We start from the raw sequence: 27815 nt of genomic DNA on the forward strand, positions 1-27815 counted from the left end.
CTTACCTTCAGGCTCTGATCCCTACACCCAAACGAGGACATTGCGTTCTTCCACCTCTGGCCTGCTGGTCCCCCTACCTCTGCGGAAGCACAGTTCCCGCTCAGCCCAGTCAAAACTGTTCGCTGCTCTGGCACCCCAATGGTGGAACAAGCTCCCTCACGACGCCAGGACAGCGGAGTCACTTACCACCTTCCGGAGACACTTGAAACCCTACCTCTTTAAGGAATACCTGGGATAGTATAAAAGTAATCATACACCCCTCCCACACACCCCCACAAAATATATAAAATAATAATGATAATTAAAAAACAAAACAAACATTTGTAAAGTGGTTGTCCCACTGGCTATCATAAGGTGAATGCACCAATCTGTAAGTCGCTCTAGATAAGAGCGTCTGCTAAATGACGTAAATGTAAATGTAATGTAAAAAGTAGGCTACCTGCGCAGTTCGATACACCATAATAATTCCATAATAATTTGTTTTGCTGATACTCTGTACTGGACCTTATAGCCTACTGGTTTAGGCTACTTTCACCCCTGATTTAGATACATTTCTGATGATAATTTCTGACATTTAGTAGGCCATTGTTTGTCAACTATAGTTAGGTACATGCAGCTTCTCTTCTGTCATAACTTGTTGCCCCAGAATACTAAATAAAGCAGTGCTCACCAGAATAATGTCTTACATAGATAGAATGAATGCAGTAATCTACAGTGGCTTGCGAAAGTATTCACCCCCTTGGCATTTTTCCTATTTTGTTGCCTTTCAACCTGGAATTAAAATTGATTTTTTAGGGGTTTGTATCATTTGATTTACACAACATGCCTACCACTTTGACGATGCAAAATATTTTTGGGGGTGAAACAAACAAGAAATAAGACAGAAAAACAGAAAACTTGAGCGTGCATAGCTATTCACCCCCCCCAAAAAAAAAAGTCAATACTTTGTAGAGCCACCTTTTGCAGCAATTATAGCTGCAAGTCTCTTGGGGTATGTCTCTATAAGCTTGGCACATCTAGCCACTGGGATTTTTGTCCATTCTTCTAGGCAAAACTGCTCCAGCTCCTTCAAGTTGGATGGGTTCCGCTGGTTTTCAGCAATCTTTAAGTCATACCACAGATTCTCAATTGGATTGAGGTCTGGGCTTTGACTAGGCCATTCCAAGACATTTAAATGTTTCCCTTTAAACCACTCAAGTGTTGCTTTAGCAGTATGCTTAGGGTCATTGTCCTGCTGGAAGGTGAACCTACATCCCAGTCTCAAATCTCTGGAAGACTGAAACAGGTTTCCTTCAAGGATTTCCCTGTATTTAGTGCCATCCATCATTCCTTCAATTCTGACCAGTTTCCCAGTCCCTGCCGATGAAAAACATCCCCATAGCATGATGCTGCCACCACCATGCTTCACTGTGGGGATAGTGTTCTTGGGGTGATGAGAGGTGTTGGGTTTGCGCCAGACATAGCGTTTTCCTTGATGGCCAAAAAGTTCAATTTTAGTCTCATCTGACCAGAGTACCTTCTTCCATATGTTTGGGGAGTCTCCCACATGGCTTTTGGCGAACACCAAACGTGTTTGCTTATTTTTTTCTTTAAGCAATGGCTTTTTTCTGGCCACTCTTCCGTAAAGCCCAGCTCTGTGGAGTGTACGGCTTAAAGTGGTCCTATGGACAGATACTCCAATCTCCGCTGTGGAGCTTTGCAGCTCCTTCAGGGTTATCTTTGGCCTCTCTGATTAATGCCCTCCTTGCCTGGTCCATGAGTTTTGGTGGGCAGCCCTCTCTTGGCAGGTTTGTTGTGGTGCCATATTCTTTTAATTTTTTTATAATGGATTTAATGGTGCTCCGTGGGATGTTCAAAGTCCGATCTTTTTTTATAACCCAACCCTGATCTGTACTTCTCCACAACTTTGTCCCGGACCTGTTTGGAGAGCTCCTTGGTCTTGGTGGTGCCGCTTGCTTGGTGGTGCCCCTTGCTTAGTGGTGTTGCAGACTCTGGGGCCTTTCAGAACAGGTGTATATATACTGAGATCATGTGACACTTAGATTGCACACAGGTGGACTTTATTTAACTCATTATGTGACTTCTGAAGGTAATTGGTTGCACCAGATCTTATTTAGGGGCTTCATAGCAAAGGGGGTGAATACATATGCATGCACCACTTTTCCGTTATTTTTTATTTAGAATTTTTTGAAACAAGTTATTTTTTTCATTTTACTTCACCAAATTTGGACTATTTTGTGTATGTCCATTACATGAAATCCAAATAAAAATCAATTCAAATTACAGGTCGTAATGCAACAAAATAGGAAAAACGCCAAGGGGGATGAATACTTTTGCAAGGCACTGTAGTTAACACCGGTAAAGTTGTCTTTCGTTTAGGGACCGGGAGAAAATGCACTAACTCCAAAAATAATGGAAAGACTGTTCCTGTGCGAAATGTTCAAATGTTATCAGTTTGACCGGTTTTAAGGAAATGAAAAGCTGAGAAAACAATGAATCACGTTTCCGATAAGACTTCAGTTGATCTTGGCTGCACATTTTATATGGTTGAAATACTGTCTGCTTGCATAACAGTGTCAAAGATAACATGTTACACTCACATTCTCTCAAGAGATGCTGAAAGAAAGAAATCATACCACTCCTGTTCCAGAGACAAAATGAAAATGTGTTGTATTATTTTATTGCAAGAAATGTATAATTCTGCAGGAGTTAATATTATATTAGGCTACATGTGAGAGGTTATAGGCCTACAGTCAGTGTCCAGATTTCAGTTACTATTCCATTTAACTTAAATTAGGAATATTCTGTTTATTCACGGATGCAGGGATACTCGTGAGCGGGATATCAAAAGGTGCATGTAAACAGCTTATCCCGAATAAGACCTTAAGCGAGATATGAGCTACTATCTGGAATACTGTGGGCATGTAAACGTGGTCACGGACACCAATCCTGGCCTGTTTATAGTACATTTCCACCTGAATCTACCACTGACAGGTATCCAATGATAACCGTCTGATTCATTTGAAGTTAAAGTGACAGCACTTTGCAGGACGAAGGATACATCACATTTACATTTTGGTCATTTAGCAGACGCTCTTATGCAGAGCAACTTACAGTCAGTTATTTTATCTAAGGTAGGTAAAACAACATATCAGTCATTGCAAGTATTCAGATAAACAAGATATTCAGTTTACTGGTTTAATTCACAGAGACAAGTTGTGAAGAGTGATAGAGAGAGAAAGAGGTGAAATAAATATAGAGAGGGGTATGGGAGGGAGGTTTTCAGTGAACAATAGACTTAAGGAATGCACAATACATTTCTCATCAGTCAATTTCATTTAAATACATAAATTACAGACATAATATAGAATCTGAAACAGATAAGTAGTGTTCATCATTGGAGTCAATATTGCATTGGAATATTTGAAGCATTTTAAACTGAAGAGCCTTCCAGAAATGTAAGCTAATATCATGGAATCATTTCCCCAAGGCACATTTCATGATATTAATTTGAGACGCTACGGTTCGTTTCTGTACAAATCATAGGTGACAAAAAAGTAGGAAGACAAAAGTAGAAATACATCGTTTTCAGGAAAGCATTCAAATAGAGAGTCCATTATCAGGTAAAATAAAAGCAACAAACAAGAAATAGGTCATCCATACCCAAAGAATACTTCAAAGAATCATAATCAAAAGTTTTTTTTTTTTTATCACCTGAAAACATTCCAGTATTGTATTGCTGAGGTTTCCATGGAAACATCCGGAATGAGCTAGAGGTTATCCTGTTCTGTGTGTTGGCCATAGGTTCCTACAAGGCTCAGAGGAATGTGTGGGTAGATGCTCCAGAGGGGGGTAAGAGGAGGGTGGGGGTGTTGAGAGGAGCTTGGCAGCAGGGTATGCAGGCAGTGACAAAATCATAATCTGTCAAAATCGTCTGGGTTGCATCTCAATAGTCTACAGTGGCTACCGTTCCTCATCTCTCATCTGCATAAAACTGGACAGGTGAAAGGAAATCCCCTTGTAGGCACTAGGGACCTACTGCATCTATCAGTGCAGATCAGCAAAGATGAGAAGAGCAAACCACTATTGAGACGCAGCCACTGTCTAGTATTTATTCCCTGAGACTACTGCTCTACATGCAGAGGATGGATCTCAATAGTCTGAACTTACTTCCTTTCCTCATCACGGATGTTAAAGTACTACACAAGTGACAGAAAATTCCCATGTTGTTTTCCCCTGCTTTCAGATCAATGCAGAAGGGGAGAGGTAGAGAGGAATCCCTCTTTGAGAATCACCCAGAAGGAGGCAGAGAATCAGTGACGTCAGTCGTATCTTCACTACTGTGATTGTTCCAGCCTTTTTCCAATCCCAGATCAACACAGAGAAGAGGTTTGAGGTCCATGCTGCAGCCAATGGTCTTCCAGAGGGATTCAGGGATGCTATGTTTCATTTTCATTGGCTGTTTCGACTTTGGACCACACCCAGTATTCTTACAACAGTGACAGATCAGTGTTCCACAGTGTGTCAGTTCACAGCGTTACGTCAGATGGCTTTGTGGTTAACAATTTTGGTCCAGTCACGGTGGAACCCAAACCCAACCATGTTGATGTGATGTCACCTGAGCACTCACAGGTTGGTCTCGTCCCAGGTGGGGTCGTTCATGTTCTTCAGGACTCTCCTCAGGATCTTCTCCAGCTCCTTCCTGGCTTTCTGCTCTTCCTCCAGGGTCCTCCTCATCTTCTTGTTGTCCTGTTGGGGGGAACAAAGATGGCCGCTGGATCTTAGAAAAGGCTCTAATCGCACATGACTGGAATGAACAGAGCAGAAATGGCTCTGGAATGTATATGCTTAAGAGAATTCTTGTCATAGAGATCCTCTAATTGATGAATTATGATTCTGGTGCTGTATGACTGTACTGTGACATGCTATTTGATGTGACGGTTTAGTGAATGCTAACCGTGCTAACGCTCCTGAACGCTCACCTGTTTCAGCTCCTGTACTTCATCCTTCAGCCCATACACTGCGTCTACTAGAGTCCTAAGACAGACATGTTAGTTAGCCAACCCAACCACAGCACACCATTATCAATAAACCCCATTAAGGAACATATCAATTTCTGAACGTGTGAATTGAAGACTTGAAGCTGTAAGCATATTCTCCCAATCTAATGCATTGGGAGGAATGTAGTTCTTACTTCTCTTCGATGACAGTCTGTCCGTTGCTCTTGGTCTCCTCCACGATGATCTTCTCCTCCTCAGGGAAGAGCATGTGCAGACCTGACTTCTCCCTGGATCCTGATTGGTAGAACAAGACAGTCAGCAGAGCACATTGGTCGATGGACGGGATGACCCATTGACTGATTGTTGACTGAGGGTGGATGACCTTTCAGTAGAGGTTTGACACACTAAGGCTGTAGCTCAATAGTTCAAACTAGCCTCCTCTCCTTGTGTCCTGTCCTCCCTGATGACAGTCCTTTATAGTAGCCCTTTCATTTATCAGCGGCAATGAAGGAAAGAAGACAAGGAAAGGAGGCCATTTTAGAGTATTAGGACACAGCCCAAACCAGATTCAGATGAGGGGGCTGTGAAAGGGGCCTGAGGAAGGGGCCTGTGGCAGGGGGCCTGTGGCAGGGGGCCTGTGGCAGGATCAGGACAGGTGTGATAGAGGAGGAGAACTTGATCTGGCAAATCAAGTCTCCCTCTCATCTACCATTTATCCTTTATTCATTCAGGAGATCCCATTGAGATTCAATATCTCTGTTCTCCAAGGGAGATCTAAGCCATGACAGCAGCATATTAACTCATCATTTTAATGATTGTAACGTGACACCAGGTCCTTTGAAGATGTTAGTAGTTGAGAACAGAGGAGGACAGAAGGGAGCTGTGGAGCAGTTATTCCCTTTGTCCACCGAGGTCTTTTGAGGGGAGAAGGGGTGTGTGTGTGTGTGTGTGTGTGTGTTTGTAGACGGGGCAGAGAGTTCATGTTAGGTTCCTCCTATATTCAGTTTCTGAGAGGTTTGCATGATAGACATTTCACAGAAACAGCAGACAGAGCTACTGTAAACCATACACAACTAACCATGACTAAGGGAGGGGGAGAGACGCTACAAAAGGTGGCTGAAGGAAAACCAGGGTAGCATTCAGCAGGACACAACGTTGGCCAACGTTCAGATAGAAATGTATTATATTGAACAAACATAGCTCTCGGGCATGTAGAATAAGGAATCACGTCAGTTCTATTCATGGCATTTCTATCTGCAACGTTCTACAATGTTTGCGTACTGAACGTGGCCAAGGCAGCAGTTAGAATGAGATTCCAAAACAAACTATGAGGAAAGAAACTCATATTTTTCTTTCTAAATAAAGAAAAATATTAAAAAGGAGTGCAGGGAGTGGGATATATGGGAGGAGCGACAGTAGCTCTTACGAGAAACGGAGGCGGTCCTGCAACTACTGGCGGTCCAAATACTGTCATAATCCGAGTCCTCTGATAGGTCAGACCAGGGCTCGGTCCCTCTGGACAGGCTGCTACGGCAACCTATAGCGTCCACACTGGATCGGTCAACTGGCTCGGCCAGCACGTGGTTATGCATCAAATCAGTACCCTGCCACGCTGAGGGACGGGACAAATCATACGGAACGAGGAAGGGGGAGTGGATCAAACCATACGGAACGAGGAAGGGGGAGTGGATCAAACCATACGGAACGAGGAGGGGGGTGTGGATCAAACCATACGGAACGAGGAAGGGGGAGTGGATCAAACCATACGGAACGAGGAGGGGGGTGTGGATCAAACCATATGGAACGAGGGGGGAGTGGATCAAACCATAATAAAGCGATGTGGGGAGGAATTATAAATAATGGTTGTGGAGAGAGGGATCCATAATAATAGGATAAATAATATACAGGTGTATTTAAAACGAGGAGGAATGGGATGTGTGGGGTTATGGATGATTATATTTGTTTAAAAAAAGGGGGGAATATAGAGGAAACAAAATAGACAAACCAAAAGGAGGAGTAACAGAGAATAACAGAATGCAAAGAAAAGAAACAGGAGAGAACACAGTTAAAGAGAGAGGAGACAACACTGAACTATGAATAGCATTAGACTAGCCACTGTCACAGTGAATAGAACATCTAAAGAGCTATACTCTAAAGAGCATTTATCCAGAACCAGTGAAGTCTTATAACTAATCTGGACATGGTTCATGTTAGTACAGAAATGAAAGACAGGCTTCGGAGGAGAAGTCAAATGACACCAAAGACTAGCTGGTATTGGTTGAAGTCCTGAGGCTCTGACAGGTTGTGTGTTTGCGGTGCAGTCTTACTTGAGTTGAGTGTCTGTCGTGTTTTGGCGCTGGTGCAGTAGGCCTCGATCACCTTCAGGATCTGGGCATCCTCCTCCAGAGCTGCAGTACTCTTCCTGGTAGCAAAGTCCTCTTCTGAAGGTTTCCTCTCAGGCTTACGCTTAGGCAGCAGCTTCTTCATACTCTTAGGACTTTTACTCAGATCCTAGAGAGAGGAGAGGGAAAAGAGAGGAAGAGAGAGGCTCTCTTAGGACCCTAGTGGAAAATCATCTCTGGAAACTGTGCTGGCTATTACTGCTTGGAACCTATTCCCTCTTAGACCAAAGGCCCAGGACCATACCTCTTTATAGCAGAGTGCTGCCGAGGGCTTGAGTGGGGGCGCGGGGCGGAGGCAGCTGAGGCTCCAGGGTTTGGGGGTGCTGGGGGGCTCTAGGGGTCCCCACATGGGGGAGGTGTGAGGGGCCCCGTGGGAGGAGGGGTGGGGTAGGGTGTGGTAGGCAGGGCCCCCAGATACAACCCTACTCTCTGAGTGTCTGGAGGGGGTCAGGGGATGGGACGGGAGCTGGGGGAGAGGGAGAAGAGAGGGGGAAAGAGAAGAGAGGGGATAAGTTTAAGATACAGGTACAACAAAGAGAGAGTATATCATAAATTATATAAAGTAGCATCTCTTGGAATTAGATGGTGCAAACAAGCTGCTTCAAACAAACTAAAAGTACAGCTAGCTAGCTTGTCAAAACATTATAGTGTTCAAAAACTATATTAATAGATTGCTTTTTATAAATAATGTTTTATTGTTGCATTTAACTGCCGAAAATGCTGTTATCAAGGTCATTTCCTTAGTATGTGACATCAGAGTTCAGCATGTGGGAGAAGTCAGTGATGATAGATGAGTTTCCCCACTGGTAATTACCAGTTGGAGGAGCGTTCAAATGGATCTTTCCCAGTGGTATGGTCGCATTTACGAATTTACGAGATGTTATGAACGCAGCATTATCTTTCCCATTCATTTGGGATTTAAACCTACAGATATCCTAATGCATGTACAGTACCTGGATCTACACAATAAAAATGTCAGACAAACTTTGATAACTATCCATTTAGCTGACAGTCAGACTGGTGAGGTTGGGGGTGTTACCGTGTGGCACGGGACAGACTGGGGCTTGGCGGTGGCTGTGGTCATGATCATGGAGGGGGTGTTTCTGATCTGGGTGTGTCTCGACAGATGCTCCACCCACTCCTGCAGATCCTGCTGGTTGTTACACACCACCTGCATCCGCTCACACGTACTGCCTGTAACACACACACAAATAGTCTTGTTTAACTAACCTTGTAGGGACACAATTGATTCCCATTCAAAATCCTATTTTGCCTAACCCCTAACCTTAACCCCAACTCCTAACCTTTAACCCCTAACCCCCTAGAAATAGCCTTTTTCCTTGTGGGGACTAAAAATGTTGGTCACATTTTGTTTGTTTACTATTCTTGTGGGGACTTCGGGTCCACACAAGTATAGTTAAACACATCCACACACAAACACACACGTAATTACAGACATTACCCTTAATTTGAGCTGTTTAAACTCAACCAATAAACGTAAACTGTAAACGTACCTGATATTTCAAAAGCGTTTTTGACCATCTCACAATCTTCTATCCTTGAGATTAGCATTCCTGTCAATGGCAGCTTACCCTTTAAAACAAATCAACGACAAATAAGAATTACAGAAACCTTTAGTGTTTACATATTTAGGGCACTATAAAATCAGTTCGATTTTAGGCCTGATTCCATTTCTTCCCCGTTTTTTCACTCTCAAAATCACACTTTTTTAAATAGAAAAAATAACAACATTTGATGTTCTAAGTCCATAACAATGCTTAAACCACATCAGGAGACCACTTTTGAGGTCTGGGAAAAATCTAAGACATTTTGATTTTTGGGTGTAATTACCCATTAATTGAACTGCTCACTAGCCAGAGACCGTTGTTTGGTTAGGATGTTTCTGTACTACTCAAAGTTTGCAAAGCACCCCCACACCTCCTCCTCCATGCTTCACGGTGGGAACCACAATTGCGGAGATCATCATTTCACTTACTCTGCGTCTCACAAAGACACGGCGGTTGGAACCAAAAACCTAAATTTGGACTCATCAGATCAAAGATTTCCACTGGTCTAATGTCCATTACTCGTGTTTCTTGGCCCAAGCAAGTCTCTTCTTCTTATTGGTGTCCTTTAGTAGTGGTTTCTTTGCAGCAATTCGACCATGAAGGCCTGATTCACAAAGTCTCCTCTGAACAGTTGATGTTGAGATGTGTCTGTTATTTGAACTCTGTGAAGCATTTATTTGGGGGGGGTCAATGCAAATAGTCCGGGTGGCCATTTTAATAATTGTTCAGCAGTCTTATGGCTTGGGGTAGAAGCTGTTAAGGAGCCTTTTGGACCTAGACTTAGCACTCCGGTACCGCTTGCCGTGCGGTATTAGAGAGAACAGTCTATGACTTTGTTGACTGGAGTCTTTGACCATTTTTTGGGCCTTCCTTATATCATTTAAAAACAGCTGTGAAATATATTTTCAATAACCAAAAATATTGTATTTTCAGCTGTTTGAAGCTGGTGTACAAAACCGAAAGTAAAAGATACAAAAACGAAACTTAAGAACGGGAAGAATAGAAATAGCGCACATAGAACAGATCTACTGCTTCTTAGAATTGTTTTCAATGAGAATTACAGATCTATTAGTCACATTTCTATGTGAATTTTGTCGGGTCGCCCAACAAGTTACATATTGCAGCTTTAACATTTAATTGAAAAGGTTTTTGGGAAAGCCTTACCATCCACCAGAAGACAGTTGGCAACACATTAGCATAATCGCTAACGGCTACAATAAGTGGTAGACAAACGTGCACACACAGACGGGCATTCCTGTGCAGTTGTCTCTTCAGAGAGTTGAAGGAAAATACAAATCACTGATGCATTTTGTTCATGTCTTATGATAATCTTGGGCAAATTAATGACTTTTCTAATAAGTTCAATACATTTAGTTGATTTCCTACTAAATTTAATACATTTTTGAATATTGTTTAATTCCGTTTGAATGTCTGGATTCCAGGATTCCGTCATGTTCTCCACAAACCTGATTTTACAGGGCCCTACATACTAACAAAGGACAGAGAGATAGAGAGATAAAGGGACAGATGGAGAAAGAGAGACAGAGATAAAGGGATAGATGAGAGAGAGATAAAGTGATAGATGGAGAGAGAGAGAAAGGGATAGATGGAGAGATACTGACCTGGTAGATGAATCCACTCATTCTGGAGCTGGCAGACAGCATTAGGAGAACATTTGGAAACAGCAGGAGGTAGCGTTCATTCTTCTCCTAAAGAACACACACACAAACACACTGTTAAGACGTTCATGGGTGTAGATTTTAGATGTGTGTGTGTGTCTTAGCTCGGATCCGTGTTTGTGTCTTACCTCTGATCCGTGTGTGTGGCAGAGTGTTTGTGTCTTACCTCTGATCCGTGTGTGTGTGTGTGTCTTACCTCTGATCCGTGTGTGTGGCAGAGTGTGTGTGACATGTAGAGAACAGGGCCCAGGGTTCTGATGTCATCTCCCTCCCAGCGTCTGATAGTCTCAGATAGAATCTGAAGCTCCAGCTCCTTCCGTTTCCTCACCTCCTGACACTGAGCCTGGAGCCATGGAGACACACACAAATAAATAAAAGGAAGTTGTTTGAAAGTATTGAATCCCAGCCCATGTGAGAGAGAGCGAGACAGAGAGAGAAAAACAGACAAATGTACACACACACACACAAGCCAGGAAGATCCAGGCTGCATAGAAGCCCTAGCCAGGGCACCAAGCCACAGAACAGCAGAGCCAAGCCGTGGAGCTCAGAGCCAGGCTAAAGCTTTTTCCTCAGCCCAGGATTAGCCACACTGCACTGCCTGCATACATACATCAACAAGACTATTCAAAATGTCAATTTAACCCTTAACAACACTGGATTCCATATACATCATCACCAAGAGACAGAGACATGTCAATTTAACCCTTCAACACTACACAAGTCATTAAACCGAGACAGGGACGGTATACGGCCTACTCATGTCCGACTTACAGAGAGGCTTTTGAAGGTGGTCATACACTTTTGGATGTCTGGTCGATCAGGATGATGCTCCTGGTACAGAAAAGAGGGATGTTTGATTCATCAGAAGATCACAGGTCTAACACAGTCAATATAGTCTACACCTACACAACAAAAAACAACCATTCACAGGCAAATGACCTTTATTCATACTACACAGACAGAAACACAGACCGATGGGACTAATAACAAACAAAAGATAGCTATTGTAAAATATACTGTGTCTGTAAAATGTATATAGTATGTATAAGCTGGAAGTAGAAGCATAAGTGTTGATGTCCATTAGTTTACTCCAATTAGAGGAGGGGTGGTAGGGTTAGGGGAAAATAATGGAAGAGATATCTATATATATATATTGGAAATGATGCAGACAATTACATTGATAGAAGCCACAATCTATGTGCAATATTAAAGCTAATCTACCCACAATTTGTTTTTATATACACGACCAGTCAAAAGTTTGGACACACCTACTCATTCAGGGGTTTTTAATTTTTACAATTTTTTACATTGCAGAATAATAGTGAAGACATCAAAACTATGAAATAACACATATGGAATCATGTCGTAAACAAAAAAGTGTTAAACAAATCAAAATATATTTAATATTTTAGATTCTTCAAAGTAGCCACCCTTTGCCTTGATGACAGCTATGCACACTCTTGGCATTCTCTCAACCAGCTTCATGAGGTAGTCACCTGGAATGCTTTTCCAACAGTCTTGAAGGAGTTCCCACATATGTTGAGCACTTGTTGGCTGCTTTTCCTTCACTCTGCGGTCCAACTCATCCCAAATCTCAATTGGGTTGAGGTCAGGTGATTGTGGAGGCCAGGTCATCTGATGCAGCACTCCATCACTCTCCTTCTTGGTCAAATAGCCCTTACACAGCCTGGAGGTGGGTTTTGGGTCATTGTCCTGTTGAAAAACAAATGATAGTCCCACTAAGCTCAAACCAGATGGGATGGCGTATTGCTGCATAATGCTGTGGTAGCCATGCTGGTTAAGTGTGCCTTGAATTCTAAATAAATCACAGACAGTGTCACCAGCAAAGCACCCCCACACCTCCTCCTCCATGCTTCACGGTGGGAACCACACATGCGGAGATCATCATTTCACCTACTCTGCGTCTCACAAAGACACGGCGGTTGGAACCAAAAACCTCAAATTTGGACTCATCAGATCAAAGGACAGATTTCCACAGGTCTAATGTCCATTACTCGTGTTTCTTGGCCGAAGCAAGTCTCTTCTTCTTATTGGTGTCCTTTAGTAGTGGTTTCTTTGCAGCAATTCGACCATGAAGGCCTGATTCACGAAGTCTCCTCTGAACAGTTGATGTTGAGATGTGTCTGTTATTTGAACTTTGTGAAGCATTTATTTGGGCTGCAATCTGAGGTGCAGTTAATTACCGATTTCTGAGGCTGGTAACTCTAATGAACTTATCCTCTGCAGCAGAGGTAACTCTGGGTCTTCCTTTCCTGTAGCGGTCCTCATTAGAGCCAGTTTCATCATAGCGCTTAATGGTTTTTGCAACTGCACTCGAAGAAACTTTCAAAGTCCTTGACATTTTCCAGATTTACTTACCTTCATGTCTTAAAGTAATGATGGACTGTTGTTTCTCTTTGCTTATTTGAGCTGTTCTTGCCATAATATGGACTTGGTCTTTTACCAAATAGGGCTATCTTCTGTATACCAAGCCTACCTTGTCACAACACAACTGATTGGCTCAAAGCATTAAGGAAAGAAATTCCACAACTTTTAACAAGGCACACCTGTTAATTGAAATGGATTCCAGGTGACTTCCTCATGAAGCTGCTTGAGAGAATGCCAAGAGTGTGCAAAGCCGTCATCAAGGCAAAGGGAGGCTACATTGAAGAAACTAAAATATTAAATATATTTTGATTTAACACTTTTGTGTTTCCCACATGATTCCATATGTGTTATTTCATAGTTTTGATGTCTTAACTATTATTCTGCAATGTAGTAGAAAATAATAAAAATAAAGAAAAACCCTGGAATGAGTAGGTGTGTCCAAACGTTTGACTGGTATATATATATATATATATATATATATATATATATATATATATATATATATATATATATATATATATATAAAAATATAAACACAGACCGTCTCCCTCTCACCTCCATGTGTCTCTCCAGTTCCTTCAGTAGTGTGGGGTATTTGTCCAGCCTCATGAAGGGTTTACTGAGGCTGGTGGTGAGGGTCAGGATACCTGGACTACTGGCTCCCTTCCCCTCCATAACCTCCCCCAGCTCCTCACTGAAACACACAGTAACATACTAACCTCCCCCAGCTCCTCACTGAAACACACAGTAACATACTAACCTCCCCCAGCTCCTCACTGAAACACACAGTAACATACTAACCTCCCCCAGCTCCTCACTGAAACACACAGTAACATACTAACCTCCCCCAGCTCCTCACTGAAACACACAGTAACATACTAACCTCCCCCAGCTCCTCACTGAAACACACAGTAACATACTAACCTCCCCCCAGCTCCTCACTGAAACACACAGTAACATACTAACCTCCCCCAGCTCCTCACTGAAACACACAGTAACATACTAACCTCCCCCAGCTCCTCACTGAAACACACAGTAACATACTAACCTCCCCCAGCTCCTCACTGAAACACACAGTAACATACTAACCTCCCCCAGCTCCTCACTGAAACACACAGTAACATACTAACCTCCCCCAGCTCCTCACTGAAACACACAGTAACATACTAACCTCCCCCAGCTCCTCACTGAAACACACAGTAACATACTAACCTCCCCCAGCTCCTCACTGAAACACACAGTAACATACTAACCTCCCCCCAGCTCCTCACTGAAACACACAGTAACATACTAACCTCCCCCCAGCTCCTCACTGAAACACACAGTAACATACTAACCTCCCCCAGCTCCTCACTGAAACACACAGTAACATACTAACCTCCCCCCAGCTCCTCACTGAAACACACAGTAACATACTAACCTCCCCCAGCTCCTCACTGAAACACACAGTAACATACTAACCTCCCCCAGCTCCTCACTGAAACACACAGTAACATACTAACCTCCCCCAGCTCCTCACTGAAACACACAGTAACATACTAACCTCCCCAGCTCCTCACTGAAACACACAGTAACATACTAACCTCCCCCAGCTCCTCACTGAAACACACAGTAACATACTAACCTCCCCCAGCTCCTCACTGAAACACACAGTAACATACTAACCTCCCCCAGCTCCTCACTGAAACACACAGTAACATACTAACCTCCCCCAGCTCCTCACTGAAACACACAGTAACATACTAACCTCCCCCAGCTCCTCACTGAAACACACAGTAACATACTAACCTCCCCCAGCTCCTCACTGAAACACACAGTAACATACTAACCTCCCCCAGCTCCTCACTGAAACACACAGTAACATACTAACCTCCCCCAGCTCCTCACTGAAACACACAGTAACATACTAACCTCCCCCAGCTCCTCACTGAAACACACAGTAACATACTAACCTCCCCCAGCTCCTCACTGAAACACACAGTAACATACTAACCTCCCCCAGCTCCTCACTGAAACACACAGTAACATACTAACCTCCCCCAGCTCCTCACTGAAACACACAGTAACATACTAACCTCCCCCAGCTCCTCACTGAAACACACAGTAACATACTAACCTCCCCCAGCTCCTCACTGAAACACACAGTAACATACTAACCTCCCCCAGCTCCTCACTGAAACACACAGTAACATACTAACCTCCCCCAGCTCCTCACTGAAACACACAGTAACATACTAACCTCCCCCAGCTCCTCACTGAAACACACAGTAACATACTAAACTCCCCCAGTTCCTCACTGAAACACACAGTAACATACTAACCTCCCCCAGCTCCTCACTGAAACACACAGTAACATACTAACCTCCCCCAGCTCCTCACTGAAACACACAGTAACATACTAACCTCCCCCAGTTCCTCACTGAAACACACAGTAACATACTAACCTCCCCCAGCTCCTCACTGAAACACACAGTAACATACTAACCTCCCCCAGCTCCTCACTGAAACACACAGTAACATACTAAACTCCCCCAGTTCCTCACTGAAACACACAGTAACATACTAACCTCCCCCAGCTCCTCACTGAAACACACAGTAACATACTAACCTCCCCCAGTTCCTCACTGAAACACACAGTAACATACTAACCTCCCCCAGCTCCTCACTGAAACACACAGTAACATACTAAACTCCCCCAGTTCCTCACTGAAACACACAGTAACATACTAAACTCCCCCAGCTCCTCACTGAAACACACAGTAACATACTAACCTCCCCCAGCTCCTCACTGAAACACACAGTAACATACTAACCTCCCCCAGCTCCTCACTGAAACACACAGTAACATACTAACCTCCCCCAGCTCCTCACTGAAACACACAGTAACATACTAACCTCCCCCAGCTCCTCACTGAAACACACAGTAACATACTAAACTCCCCCAGCTCCTCACTGAAACACACAGTAACATACTAACCTCCCCCAGCTCCTCACTGAAACACACAGTAACATACTAAACTCCCCCAGCTCCTCACTGAAACACACAGTAACATACTAACCTCCCCCAGCTCCTCACTGAAACACACAGTAACATACTAACCTCCCCCAGCTGACGTACACACACTGTTACCTGTGTTCTGTGAGGACGTTGACAGCCGAGGGGTGGTTGGAGCAGTAGGCCACATAGAGACCCTTCATCTGGGGCAGCAGGTTGAGGAAGAAGCCCCCTACTCTCTGCTGGCTCTCTGGAAGCCTGCACACACACACACACACAGGGAGGATTGCATTCACTTTGATAGATTGTGCTCACCACCACAGCACTACCGAAAACGGCCAGTATGTGTCAGTGTGACCTGTATAAACAGCATGTTGATGTACTATGTGAGGAACAGTGCACCCTCCCACACAGTGTGTTTTAAGGTGTGCCTTTAGATCCTATTGTCAGACAGGACAGAGTCTATTTCAGAGTTGATTCATATTTTCAACTTGCATGAAGATTATGGGCACTCATTTGGTACATCCATGTACTGATGAGATACATTTGGTCAATGCTGGACGGATCATATGGTGTGTGTGTGTGTGTGTGTGTGTGTGTGGGTTCGGGGACTCACTTGGTACATTCCTCGTATGACTGAACCAACATCAGCTGGAAGGTAGAGATGTCCTCCAGATTCCCCAGGATGTGACTGATGTCTGCACTGCTCAACCTGGACACAGAGGGAGACGGGGTGGGGAAAGGTGGAGCGATATGGTTGACTAAAAGAGGGGGGGGTCCAGTAAGGTTCATAGTATGCTCAAATCAGACACTCACACGTGTGTCCCCCACACACACACGCACACACACACACAACCCCCCTGACAAATACACACACCAGACACACTCACAGTCATGTGAACACAAACACACTCACTTGTCTGTAGGTTGCAGTGAGTGCAGGTAAGAGGCCAGAAGGCTTTGGAGCTCCTTGGAATACTCGGTCTCGGTCTCTAGAATGTTCTGGAGCACCTGGATGGAGAGAGACGGAACAGGGGGGTTAGGAGAGGATGTTGACGGATGGACACAGACAGGCAGGCGGACAGACAGCCAGACAGATACTGAACTCACACACACCCGCTGAGGAAACCCACCCTTTCTCCTCCTAACCTCCCCCTCGCTGACAGAATGGGGCCAGGGAGTCCTTCCATTCTGCTTCCTGAATCCGGTCTTCTTTACCTCATTTTTTGAAGTACTTTATTTTCTGTTGTCTTTTTAAGTTTCATATGAGGAGACAATTAGAGGGAGAAACCAGAGGACAGAAATAAACTGTGCTATCCTTTTCTCATCAAATACTGACCTCTTTAGTCCATGTCATTACTGGCTAGGTTCAGAGTAGGCTTTAGGCAGGATGCAGAGATGGAGAGGGTGGAGGGTTTAAGTTGGCTTTAACTCTTCTAGCATCCACTAATGGCAGACAGACAGGTAGTTATTATCTCCTGATGTTGTCAGGGCTCATATTTCAACTCTCGACTCATTTGGATATTGTAACACAGGATAACCTAACACTGTGATGAGGTTACTTTGAAGCACTTCATAAAGACTAGTACTGAACTATTGACTTCTTTACCCATATCATAATGTATTGATTTGTATGAGATTGCTCCATGTGGATCTTAATGTATTCTTGTCCATTGGGACAATACAGATACTCTCCTCTCCTCAGATCTCCTCTCCTCTGATCTACTCTGATCTCCTCTCCTCTGATCTACTCTCCTCTGATCTACTCTCCTCTCCTCTGATCTACTCTGATCCCCTCTCCTCTGATCTCATCTCCTCTGATCGCCTCTCCTCTCCTCTGATCTACTCTCCTCTCCTCTCCTCTGATCTCCTCTCCTCTCCTCTGATCTACTCTCCTCTCCTCTGATCTACTCTGATCCCCTCTCCTCTGATCTCCTCTCCTCTGATCGCCTCTCCTCTCCTCTGATCTACTCTCCTCTCCTCTCCTCTGATCTACTCTGATCCCCTCTCCTCTGATCTACTCTGATCCCCTCTCCTCTGATCTACTCTCCTCTCCTCTGATCTACTCTCCTCTCCTCTGATCTACTCTCCTCTCCTCTGATCTACTCTCCTCTCCTCTGATCTACTCTCCTCTCCTCTGATCTACTCTCCTCTCCTCTGATCTACTCTCCTCTCCTCTGATCTACTCTCCTCTCCTCTGATCTACTCTCCTCTCCTCTGATCTACTCTCCTCTCCTCTGATCTACTCTCCTCTGATCTACTCTCCTCTGATCTACTCTCCTCTGATCTACTCTCCTCTGATCTACTCTCCTCTGATCTACTCTCCTCTGATCTACTCTCCTCTCCTCTGATCTCCTCTCCTCTCCTCTCCTCTCCTCTACTCTCCTCTCCTCTCATCTACTCTCCTCTCCTCTGATCTCCTCTCCTCTCCTCTCCTCTGATCTCCTCTCCTCTCCTATCCTCTGATCTCCTCTCCTCTGATCTCCTCTCCTCTCCTCTGATCTCCTCTCCTCTCCTCTCCTCTGATCTCCTCTCCTCTGATCTCCTCTCCTCTGATCTCCTCTCCTCTCCTCTGATCTCCTCTCCTCTCCTCTGATCTCCTCTCCTCTCCTCTGATCTCCTCTCCTCTCCTCTGATCTCCTCTCCTCTCCTCTGATCTCCTCTCCTCTCCTCTGATCTCCTCTCCTCTCCTCTGATCTCCTCTCCTCTCCTCTGATCTACTCTCCTCTCCTCTGATCTCCTCTACTCTCCTCTGATCTCCTCTACTCTACTCTGATCTCCTCTACTCTACTCTGATCTCCTCTACTCTACTCTGATCTCCTCTACTCTACTCTGATCTCCTCTACTCTCCTCTGATCTCCTCTACTCTCCTCTGATCTCCTCTACTCTCCTCTGATCTCCTCTACTCTCCTCTGATCTCCTCTACTCTCCTCTGATCTCCTCTACTCTCCTCTGATCTCCTCTCCTCTCATCTCCTCTCCTCTACTCTGATCTACTCTAATCTACTCTCCTGACAGTTTCTGTGTCTTGTCTTGAATAGTTGATATCTCCCTCCCTGGGCTTCTCTTCTCTCAGCACCAAAACAAACAGTGCGCCTCCCAGGATGCTTTGCAATGTGCTCCTATCACCGTCACGGCAGCAGGACACACAGTCCCTGTGAACTATCACTGACCCAGATACACACACAGCATAGTGACAGAGTGCTACCACTAGACAGAAACAGAGCAGCCAGTCACAGGGCCCTGAGGCACAGCTGGCACAGCAGCCAGTCAGACGGAAGAAACAACCTACATTACAGCACACACACACGGCTGGCAAAAGCCTAAGGTCTAAACACCCTCCTGGCATTTCAGATCTCAGTGACAATAGGTCGTGTAGCTTCTCACCAGGTTATAGTAGGTCTTGCTGACGGCTGGTGTGTCGAAGCCTTTCCCAGGGTTTTGGAGGGTGCCAGACTTAGGAGACACTGGTTTGTCTGTGTGGTAGAGAGAGGAGAAGAAAGGAGAGAGAGATTAGAAGAGAAAGAGGAGGAGAAGCAGGGGACAGTAGAAGTAGGCCAGACGAGCCCTGAAACATGAAGTCATTCATTTTGTAACAGAGTTTATAGCAATGTTATCCGGCAGGGTCCAGGGAAAGATGCTGGCTTCATTTAGCTAACGACCAGACCAGAGGCTTTCTATGCACTACAGAGAAATAGGGACACATTCATGTTGCTGTGTTTTAGTAGTTAACCCTTGGGGCAGAGATAGAATACTGAATGGAGAGTGAACATGACACACAGCAAAGAAAAAAGCTGTAGCTCTCCCTCTCTCTCTCTGCAGCCAGAGACAGAGGGCATGTTCATTTGTGACTGATTGGATACAGAAAGGGGGTGGGTTACCACTGTGAGCTTATAGAGAAATGGCACTTTGATTCCAAGCTATGGCAGTGTGATACATAGTTCATCATGTGTAAGTAGGTAGTAGACCAACAGAGGGTAGCACTGTGAGCTGTTTGGTGTGTTTGGGGAAGTCCCATCCACAGGCTAAGCTAAGGAGCGTCCTGTCTTTGTTTGACCATGCAGTTTCCTTCCTTTCAGTTACAGTGCACAATAGCTACATTAAAAGTGCACAATCACCGTGCACAAATAGACAGTTTATACATCTACTGGACATTTCTGTATATGATCTGATAGAACACAAAGTGTTGCAGATAGAAAAGTAGTGTAGAGAACAAACAGAGCTCTAATCTGCATCACATTCTATACATTCTATTTCTATCTGTAATGCTTTGCACATTGCGGTCCATTGAATAAGCAGGTGTAGAGCCATGTCCTGGTGAGTTTACTATTGGCAACATGTTCCTTCACTCTGTAATTCCTCTTTTAAAAAGGTGCACTATGCAAAATTGCTCCGCTATTTCCTGGTTGCTAAAATTCTAATATTTCTCCTAATTTCAGTTTGTGACAAAACAAGCCAGTACAGTGTAGAGAATCATTGTACCATCTAAACTACAAAATATTGTATTTTCAGCTCTTTGAAGCTGGTGTACAAAAACTAAAGTAGAAGACGCTAAAACTAAACTTAAGAACAAGAAGCATAGAAATAGCGCACATAGAACAGATCTCCCACTTGTTAGACTTGCTTTCAATGAGAATGACATATCTATAAAATACATTTCTATGTGAATTTGGTCCGGTCGCCCAAAAAGTTAAATATTGCAGCTTTAAATCATTCTCTTCATGATCATCCTCATTGGCCAGCAGCATACCACCCTGCATCCCACTGCTGGCTTGCCTCAGACACTAAGAAGGGTTGGTCCTGGTCAGTCACTGAATGGGAGACCAGATACTGCTGGAAGTGGTGCTGGACAGCCAGTAGGAAGCACTCTTTCCTCAGGTCTAAAAAAAGATAGCCCAATGCCCCAGGGCAGTGATTGGGTACAACGCCCTGTGTAGGGTGCCGTCTTTCGGATGAGACGTTAAACGGGTGTCCTGACTCTCTGTGGTCCACTAAAGATCCCATGGCACTTATCGTAAGAGTAGGGGTGTTAACCCCGGTGTCCTGGCTAAATTCTCAATCTGGCCCTCATACCATCATGGCCACCTAATCATCCCCAGCTTCCAATTGGCTCATTCAACTCTCCTCTGTAACTATTCCCCAGGTCTTTGCTGTAAATGCGAATGTGTTCTCAGTCAACTTACCTGGTAAAATAAAAAAATCATGGATTACACATTACAGCTCTAGCAGCCGGGGGAAATGCTGACTGCCTGAAATGTGTTTTTGATGTATAGCCATTAAAAACAGCAGATATTCCCTTGAGACCCACATTAAATATGTGGTGTAAATCTCAACAGACTGGTTTAGCAGCATGACTCAGTGGTACAGTCAGCTATAGGGGGCGCCACTATCAGATATCATCTTCAACACAGGAGATATTATTCTGGGTAATATACAGTTGTAATAGAGCTGTTATAGATGATTATAAAGTTGTTATAGAGATGCATATGCCTAATGTTTATACTCGCCAATACAAACTATGATCCCTACTTAATATTAAATCAAAGCCGCCCAATCACTGACCCCCACCGCTGCCTTTGACCTCCTTGACGTAGTTGCTAGGGAACCAGCCCTTGTTGCCGTTGAACGAGCCCTCCCACCAGCCGCCATCTTCCTGGCGCGACACACTGATGATGTCACCCTTGTTGAAGGACAGCTCATCCTCATTGGTCTGCTGGAAGGTGAACTTGGCCTTCACCAGTACCCGCTGCCCGCCGCTCTCGGACATGTCCTAGTGGAGAGGAAGAGCAAAGGAGTATGAGAGAAGAGAGAAATGGAGGAAGTGAGGATGGACCAAAAACAACCCCAAGCTGCAGGTGAGAACCACCTCAAGGGCAAAATGGTTCCTTCTGGTTCTGTTGGGTTCTCTGGTTCTGTTGGGTTCTATGTAGTTGTGTGACTCACCAGGCTGCGGTACTGGTTGTGGAGGAGTTTGGAGGAGCGTCCGCGGGGAGACTGAGTGTTCAGAGAGTCAAACGACTTGATCCGTAACGAGGACGAGTGACGCGCACACACAGAGTCACTGCCCACTCCTATGTCTGTGGAGGAGAGAGAGAGGTATGAGTACATAGACAGACACACACAGAGTCACTGCCCACTCCTATGTCTGTGGAGGAGAGAGAGGTATGAGTACATAGACAGACACACACAGATTCACTGCCCACTCCTATGTCTGTGGAGGAGAGAGAGAGGTATGAGTACATAGACAGAGACACACACAGAGTCACTGCCCACTCCTATGTCTGTGGAGGAGAGAGAGAGGTATGAGTACATAGAGGGAGACACACACAGAGTCACTGCCCACTCCTATGTCTGTGGAGGAGAGAGAGGTATGAGTACATAGAGACACACAGAGTCACTACCCACTCCTATGTCTGTGGAGGAGAGAGAGAGGTATGAGTACATAGACAGAGACACACACAGAGTCACTGCCCACTCCTATGTCTGTGGAGGAGAGAGAGGTATGAGTACATAGAGACACACACAGTCACTGTCCACTCCTATGTCTGTGGAGGAGAGAGAGAGGTATGAGTACATAGACAGAGACACACACAGAGTCACTGCCCACTCCTATGTCTGTGGAGGAGAGAGAGAGAGAGGTATGAGTACATAGACAGAGACACACACAGAGTCACTGCCCACTCCTGTCTGTGGAGGAGAGAGAGAGGTATGAGTACATAGACAGACACACAGAGTCACTGCCCACTCCTGTCTGTGGAGGAGAGAGAGGTATGAGTACATAGACAGAGACACACAGAGTCACTGCCCACTCCTATGTCTGTGGAGGAGAGAGAGAGAGAGGTATGAGTACATAGACAGAGACACACACAGAGTCACTGCCCACTCCTATGTCTGTGGAGGAGAGAGAGAGGTATGAGTACATAGACAGACACACAGAGTCACTGCCCACTCCTATGTCTGTGGAGGAGAGAGAGAGGTATGAGTACATAGACAGAGACACACACAGAGTCACTGTCCACTCCTATGTCTGTGGAGGAGAGAGAGAGAGAGGTATGAGTACATAGACAGAGACACACACAGAGTCACTGCCCACACCTATGTCTGTGGAGGAGAGAGAGGTATGAGTACAGACATAAAGACACACACACATTAGCCTCAGCGGGGTCGTCAACAACCGTATGTTCCGGTTTTCATGGGAAATAGAAGAGAGCCTGTGACGTGAATTCCGCTTTCAGACGTTAACATGGCGACACTCCATCTTAACTCCTCCACATTTACTGGATTGGTTGAACAGCGCAGACGAGAACCACCGCCAACAGCTTTTTTAAATTCTCATCAAGACCAGAATATGGGGGATCTAGTTCCAGGCTGTTATTTTACGCCTGCTACTTTCGGTTACACACATTAATGTGAGTCAAGAACACAACTCAACATGCTGCAACATGCAGCCATCGTTCTACACAGAAACACAGGCCTAATGACACACAACACCCTCTCTGATATCTAGACTAGAGGTTACATGTGGGACTTCACAGGTATGAATTTGCATAGAAAACAGGAAACTTCCCGCTTCTGTTTTAGTCCACTTACCCTCGGTGGCTTTGGCCAGTGCCACCAGAGAGTTGAGCACCTTGGTGAAGTTCAGTCCCTGGAGAAGGTCATTGACCTCAAATGGCTGAGAAGAGGAGGGAGAGGAGAGATACTTGTTTTTAAAAAAAAACACATCTGTGTAACTGATTGAAATCAAACCAAACACTGTTTCATAACATTGCAACGGCGTAAAGGTCTTGTCAAAAGACCTCATGTGCATATTTCATCTGGTTCTAGTGATAATAACCTGACACATTAACTTCCAGACATAGCTGTGTTCCCATACTGTAGTGACCTGTAAAGATATTTCTCACAGTAAGGAGGCCTAGGTCTGAGGCCTGGAGAACATCACAGAGTTAAAACAGCTACTGATAGACACAGGCAGCAGAACTCAGCCATAATCTACCCAAGCATCACTGAGACGTTGTACAGACGCTGGGATTTAGACAGCGCAGTGCATAGTACCACAGACAACAACAGGAAGGAAGCCCCAGGGCTAGGAACATCCTGCTCTCTCCCTACACCCTCTTTGTTCTCAGTCCAGACAGGTCAGGAATGTGACTGTCATGTTGAAATGCTCCCTCTGTCTAAGTGGGGACAAACCACTAATACACTCATGACACTTCATGCTGTATTATTCTCAAAATAATTGCTACCTGCAATGTTGGGCGTTTATTATTTGAACTTTGACCTTAGTACAGGAGTGCAAACACACCTAAGTCTGGCAGCACACATCTGACCCTATTCATTGTGTTCCTCCAAGTTTTACGTCTCATTTGGCCTGCGGTGTCTCTTTAAACTATATGTTATTGTCAGAGTTCATTAAATGACCATTAGACAAACACAACCAAAATGAAACGCTATGAGTACCCTGGCCTGGTAGGATATGGTGTGACTGTATTTATCAGATAATTACCTAACACTGGAGTACAAACACAGGAATTTTTTTATTTCACCTTTATTTAACCAGGTAAGCCAGTTGAGAACAAGTTCTCATTTACAACTGCGACCTGGCCAAGATAAAGCAAAGCAGTGCGATAAAAACAACAACACAGAGTTACATATGGGGTAAACAAAACATAAAGTCAAAAATACAACAGAAAATATATATACAGTGTGTGCGAATGTAGTAAATTATGGAGGTAAGGCAATAAATAGGCCATAGTGCAAAATAGTTACAATTTCGTATTAACAGTGGAATGAATGATGTGCAAAAGATGATGTGCAAATAGAGATACTGGGGTGCAAATGAGCAAAATAAATAACAATATGGGGATGAGGTAGTTGGGTGGGCTAATTACAGATGGGCTGTGTACAGGTGCAGTGAGTGCGGATAAGCTGCTCTGACAACTGATGCTTAAAGTTAGTGAAGGAGATAAGAGTCTCCAGCTTCAGAGATTTGTGCAGTTCGTTCCAGTCATTGGCAGCAGAGAACTGGAAGGAATGGCGGCCAAAGGAGGTGTTGGCTTTGGGGATGACCAGTGAGATATACCTGCTGGAGCGCAGACTACGGGTGGGTGTTGCTATGGTGACCAGTGAGCTAAGATAAGACTGGGATTTGCCTAGCAGTGATTTATAGATGACCTGGAGCCAGTGGGTTTGGCGACGAATATGTAGTGAGGGCCAGCCAACAAGAGCGTACAGGTCACAATGGTGGGTAGTATATGGGGCTTTGGTGACAAAATGGATGGCACTGTGATAGACTACATCCAATTTGCTGAGTAGAGTGTTGGAGGCTATTTTGTAAATGACATCGCCGAAGTCAAGGATCGGTAGGATAGTCAGTTTTACGAGGGCATGTTTAGCAGCATGAGTGAAGGAGGCATTGTTGCGAAATAGGAAGCCGATTCTAGATCTAACTTTTGATTGGAGATGCTTAATGTGAGTCTGGAAGGAGAGTTTACAGTCTAACCAGACACCTAGGTATTTGTAGTTGTCCACATACTCTAGGTCAGACCCGCCGAGAGTAGTGATTCTAGTCGGGTGGGCGGGTGCAAGCAGCGTTCGGTTGAAGAGCATGCATTTAGTTTTACTAGCGTTTAAGAGCAGTTGGAGGCTACGGAAGGAGTGTTGTATGGCGTTGAAGCTCGTTTGGAGGTTTGTTAACACAGTGTCCAATGAAGGGCCAGATGTATACAAAATGGTGTCGTCCGCATAGAGGTGGATCCGAGCGTCACGAGCAGCAAGAGCGACATCATTGATATACACAGAGAATAGAGTCGGCCCGAGAATTGAACCCTGTGGCACCCCCATAGACTGCCAGAGGTCCAGACAACAGGCCCTCCGATTTGACACATTGAACTCTATCTGAGAAGTAGTTGGTGAACCAGGTGAGGCAGTCATTTGAGAAACCAAGGCTATTTAGTCTGCCAATAAGAATGCGGTGGTTGACAGAGTCGAAAGCCTTGGCCAGGTCGATGAAGACGGCTGCGCAGTACTGTCTTTTATCGATCGCAGTTATAATATCGCTTAGGACCTTGAGCGTGGCTGACGTGCACCCATGACCAGCTCGGAAACCAGATTGCATAGCGGAGAAGGTACGGTGGGATTCGAAATGGTCGGTGATCTGTTTGTTAACTTGGCTTTCAAATACTTTCGAAAGGCAGGGCAGGATGGATATAGGTCTGTAACAGTTTGGATCTAGAGTGTTTCCCCCTTTACTCACTGTACTCACTCTGTTGCACAACCAGGCCAACACCCCGGTCTACTTCCCTGTAAGAGTATTAGGTCATTTTCATAGCTGAGTGGTAATTCAGTAGTGTCATTGGTTTCCTCATCCCTACATGCTGCCTCTGCTCTGAGGGCTTTGCCGTTTTCACCCAGTCTGGTCCAGCACTGTGGCTAAGCATCCACACACACAGTCCCACCTTCTACCCCCCTGCCCTGCCCCCTGAGTCTGGACACACACCACACACACACCCTCAATCCTACCCTTTAACCACCCAGGGCCAGTCTGGGGGATTACCAGCAGTCTGAGCCATCTCTCTAATCTCTGCCACATCATGTTCTCTAACTAACACCCCCCAACATCATGTTCTCTAACTAACACCCCCAATCATTTTCTAAACCCCCAACATCATGTTCTTAAAAAACATCATGTAACCCCAACATCATGTTCTCTAACTAACACCCCCCAACCTCTTCCTAACTACCCCTTACTCCCTAATCCTATACACACACTTCTACATGACCTCTTCCTGATCTGACAGAGAACTAAATGGATGTATTAAGCAATATGGTGGATGGGCTCAATGTGGCCTCTAGAGTGGAGAGATCTATCATGAATTAATGTCTATAGGGTAGGGGTTGTTTTGGGACAATAATCAATCATGGCCATGACATCTTATTGGTCCTTCACACTACAGTGTATGCCCATGTCTGGTCATTTTGGAATTTAGCCTTCCGACCTAATCGACCTCGTTGGAAAATCCATTGGTTGGTTGACATTCTCATGAACTTCCCCCCTCCCCCCCAGTACCACCTCTTGTATAAACTGTATTGATTGATTCAGTTAGGCATGACTGACCACAGACAGACAGAGACACAGACAGATAGACAGACACAGACATGACAGACACCAGAGCCCTGAGTTAGGCGCTAAAGGCCATGCTAGTTACTATTGCCGCTGCCTTTCCCAGCCCAGCCTCAATACTGCAGTGAGCAGCCATGAGATATAACTGTCCAGCAGCTCTCACTCCTGGTGGGTATGAGTCATAGGCCAATATCCACACTAGCATAGCACTTGGATGCATGCCAATACACTGCTTCATTCTCAGTGGTACCATGTGAACACTGCAACAGAGCTGTCACAGTCTTTTCATAAGGCCTGGTCTTGAAGCAGTCAGTGACAGGGTTGAGGTGAGACTAGGCCTTGGTAAGGTAAGTAGTTTACTACAAGGTGTACAAATTAATATTTTCGGGAGTAGTGGACTGTAAGTTCCCAGACAGATTTGAAATCAGGAGGCTGTTCATATCACACCTTTGTTTACATGTCTACCTGGCACCTGCCATATCACACAATATCTCAGAAGTTTGTGGCAAATCTTGTTTCTATGACAAATAGAAAAATTGTGTGATAGATGTACAGTATTCCAATAGATGAAGTTTGTGCTTTAAACGGAATTCCAACAACTCAGGTTTCACACAGTTGAAATATAATAATTATTCATTTGAAAGTGTTTTGTAATGTTGAAA

The 27815-nt window shown here is 44.7% G+C and overlaps 1 protein-coding gene across 2 annotated transcripts in view; it reads right to left on the reverse strand.

The window, feature by feature from the left end:
- Positions 1-2660: 2660 nt before the first annotated feature.
- arhgef7b (Rho guanine nucleotide exchange factor (GEF) 7b) overlaps positions 2661-27815 on the reverse strand; it is a 28610-nt gene continuing 3455 nt past the window's right edge. Inside the window, exons 3-21 of one of the 2 annotated variants that reach the window (XM_045205646.1) lie at positions 23622-23706; positions 21975-22108; positions 21594-21801; positions 19419-19507; positions 16949-17043; positions 16649-16744; positions 16168-16290; positions 13593-13731; positions 11421-11480; positions 10846-10992; positions 10593-10679; positions 8917-8995; positions 8442-8596; positions 7647-7868; positions 7328-7511; positions 6427-6612; positions 5195-5294; positions 4983-5037; positions 2661-4749 (exon numbers count right to left, since the gene is read on the reverse strand). In XM_045205646.1, the coding sequence (XP_045061581.1) occupies positions 4627-4749; positions 4983-5037; positions 5195-5294; positions 6427-6612; positions 7328-7511; positions 7647-7868; positions 8442-8596; positions 8917-8995; positions 10593-10679; positions 10846-10992; positions 11421-11480; positions 13593-13731; positions 16168-16290; positions 16649-16744; positions 16949-17043; positions 19419-19507; positions 21594-21801; positions 21975-22108; positions 23622-23706 (2367 nt within the window). In that variant the 3' untranslated portion in view covers positions 2661-4626. The remainder of the gene's footprint in view (positions 4750-4982; positions 5038-5194; positions 5295-6426; positions 6613-7327; positions 7512-7646; positions 7869-8441; positions 8597-8916; positions 8996-10592; positions 10680-10845; positions 10993-11420; positions 11481-13592; positions 13732-16167; positions 16291-16648; positions 16745-16948; positions 17044-19418; positions 19508-21593; positions 21802-21974; positions 22109-23621; positions 23707-27815) is intronic. The other variant, XM_045205647.1, reaches the window with a different exon arrangement.

Source organism: Coregonus clupeaformis, chromosome 20 (assembly GCF_020615455.1).
Source record: "Coregonus clupeaformis isolate EN_2021a chromosome 20, ASM2061545v1, whole genome shotgun sequence".
NCBI lineage: Eukaryota > Metazoa > Chordata > Actinopteri > Salmoniformes > Salmonidae > Coregonus > Coregonus clupeaformis.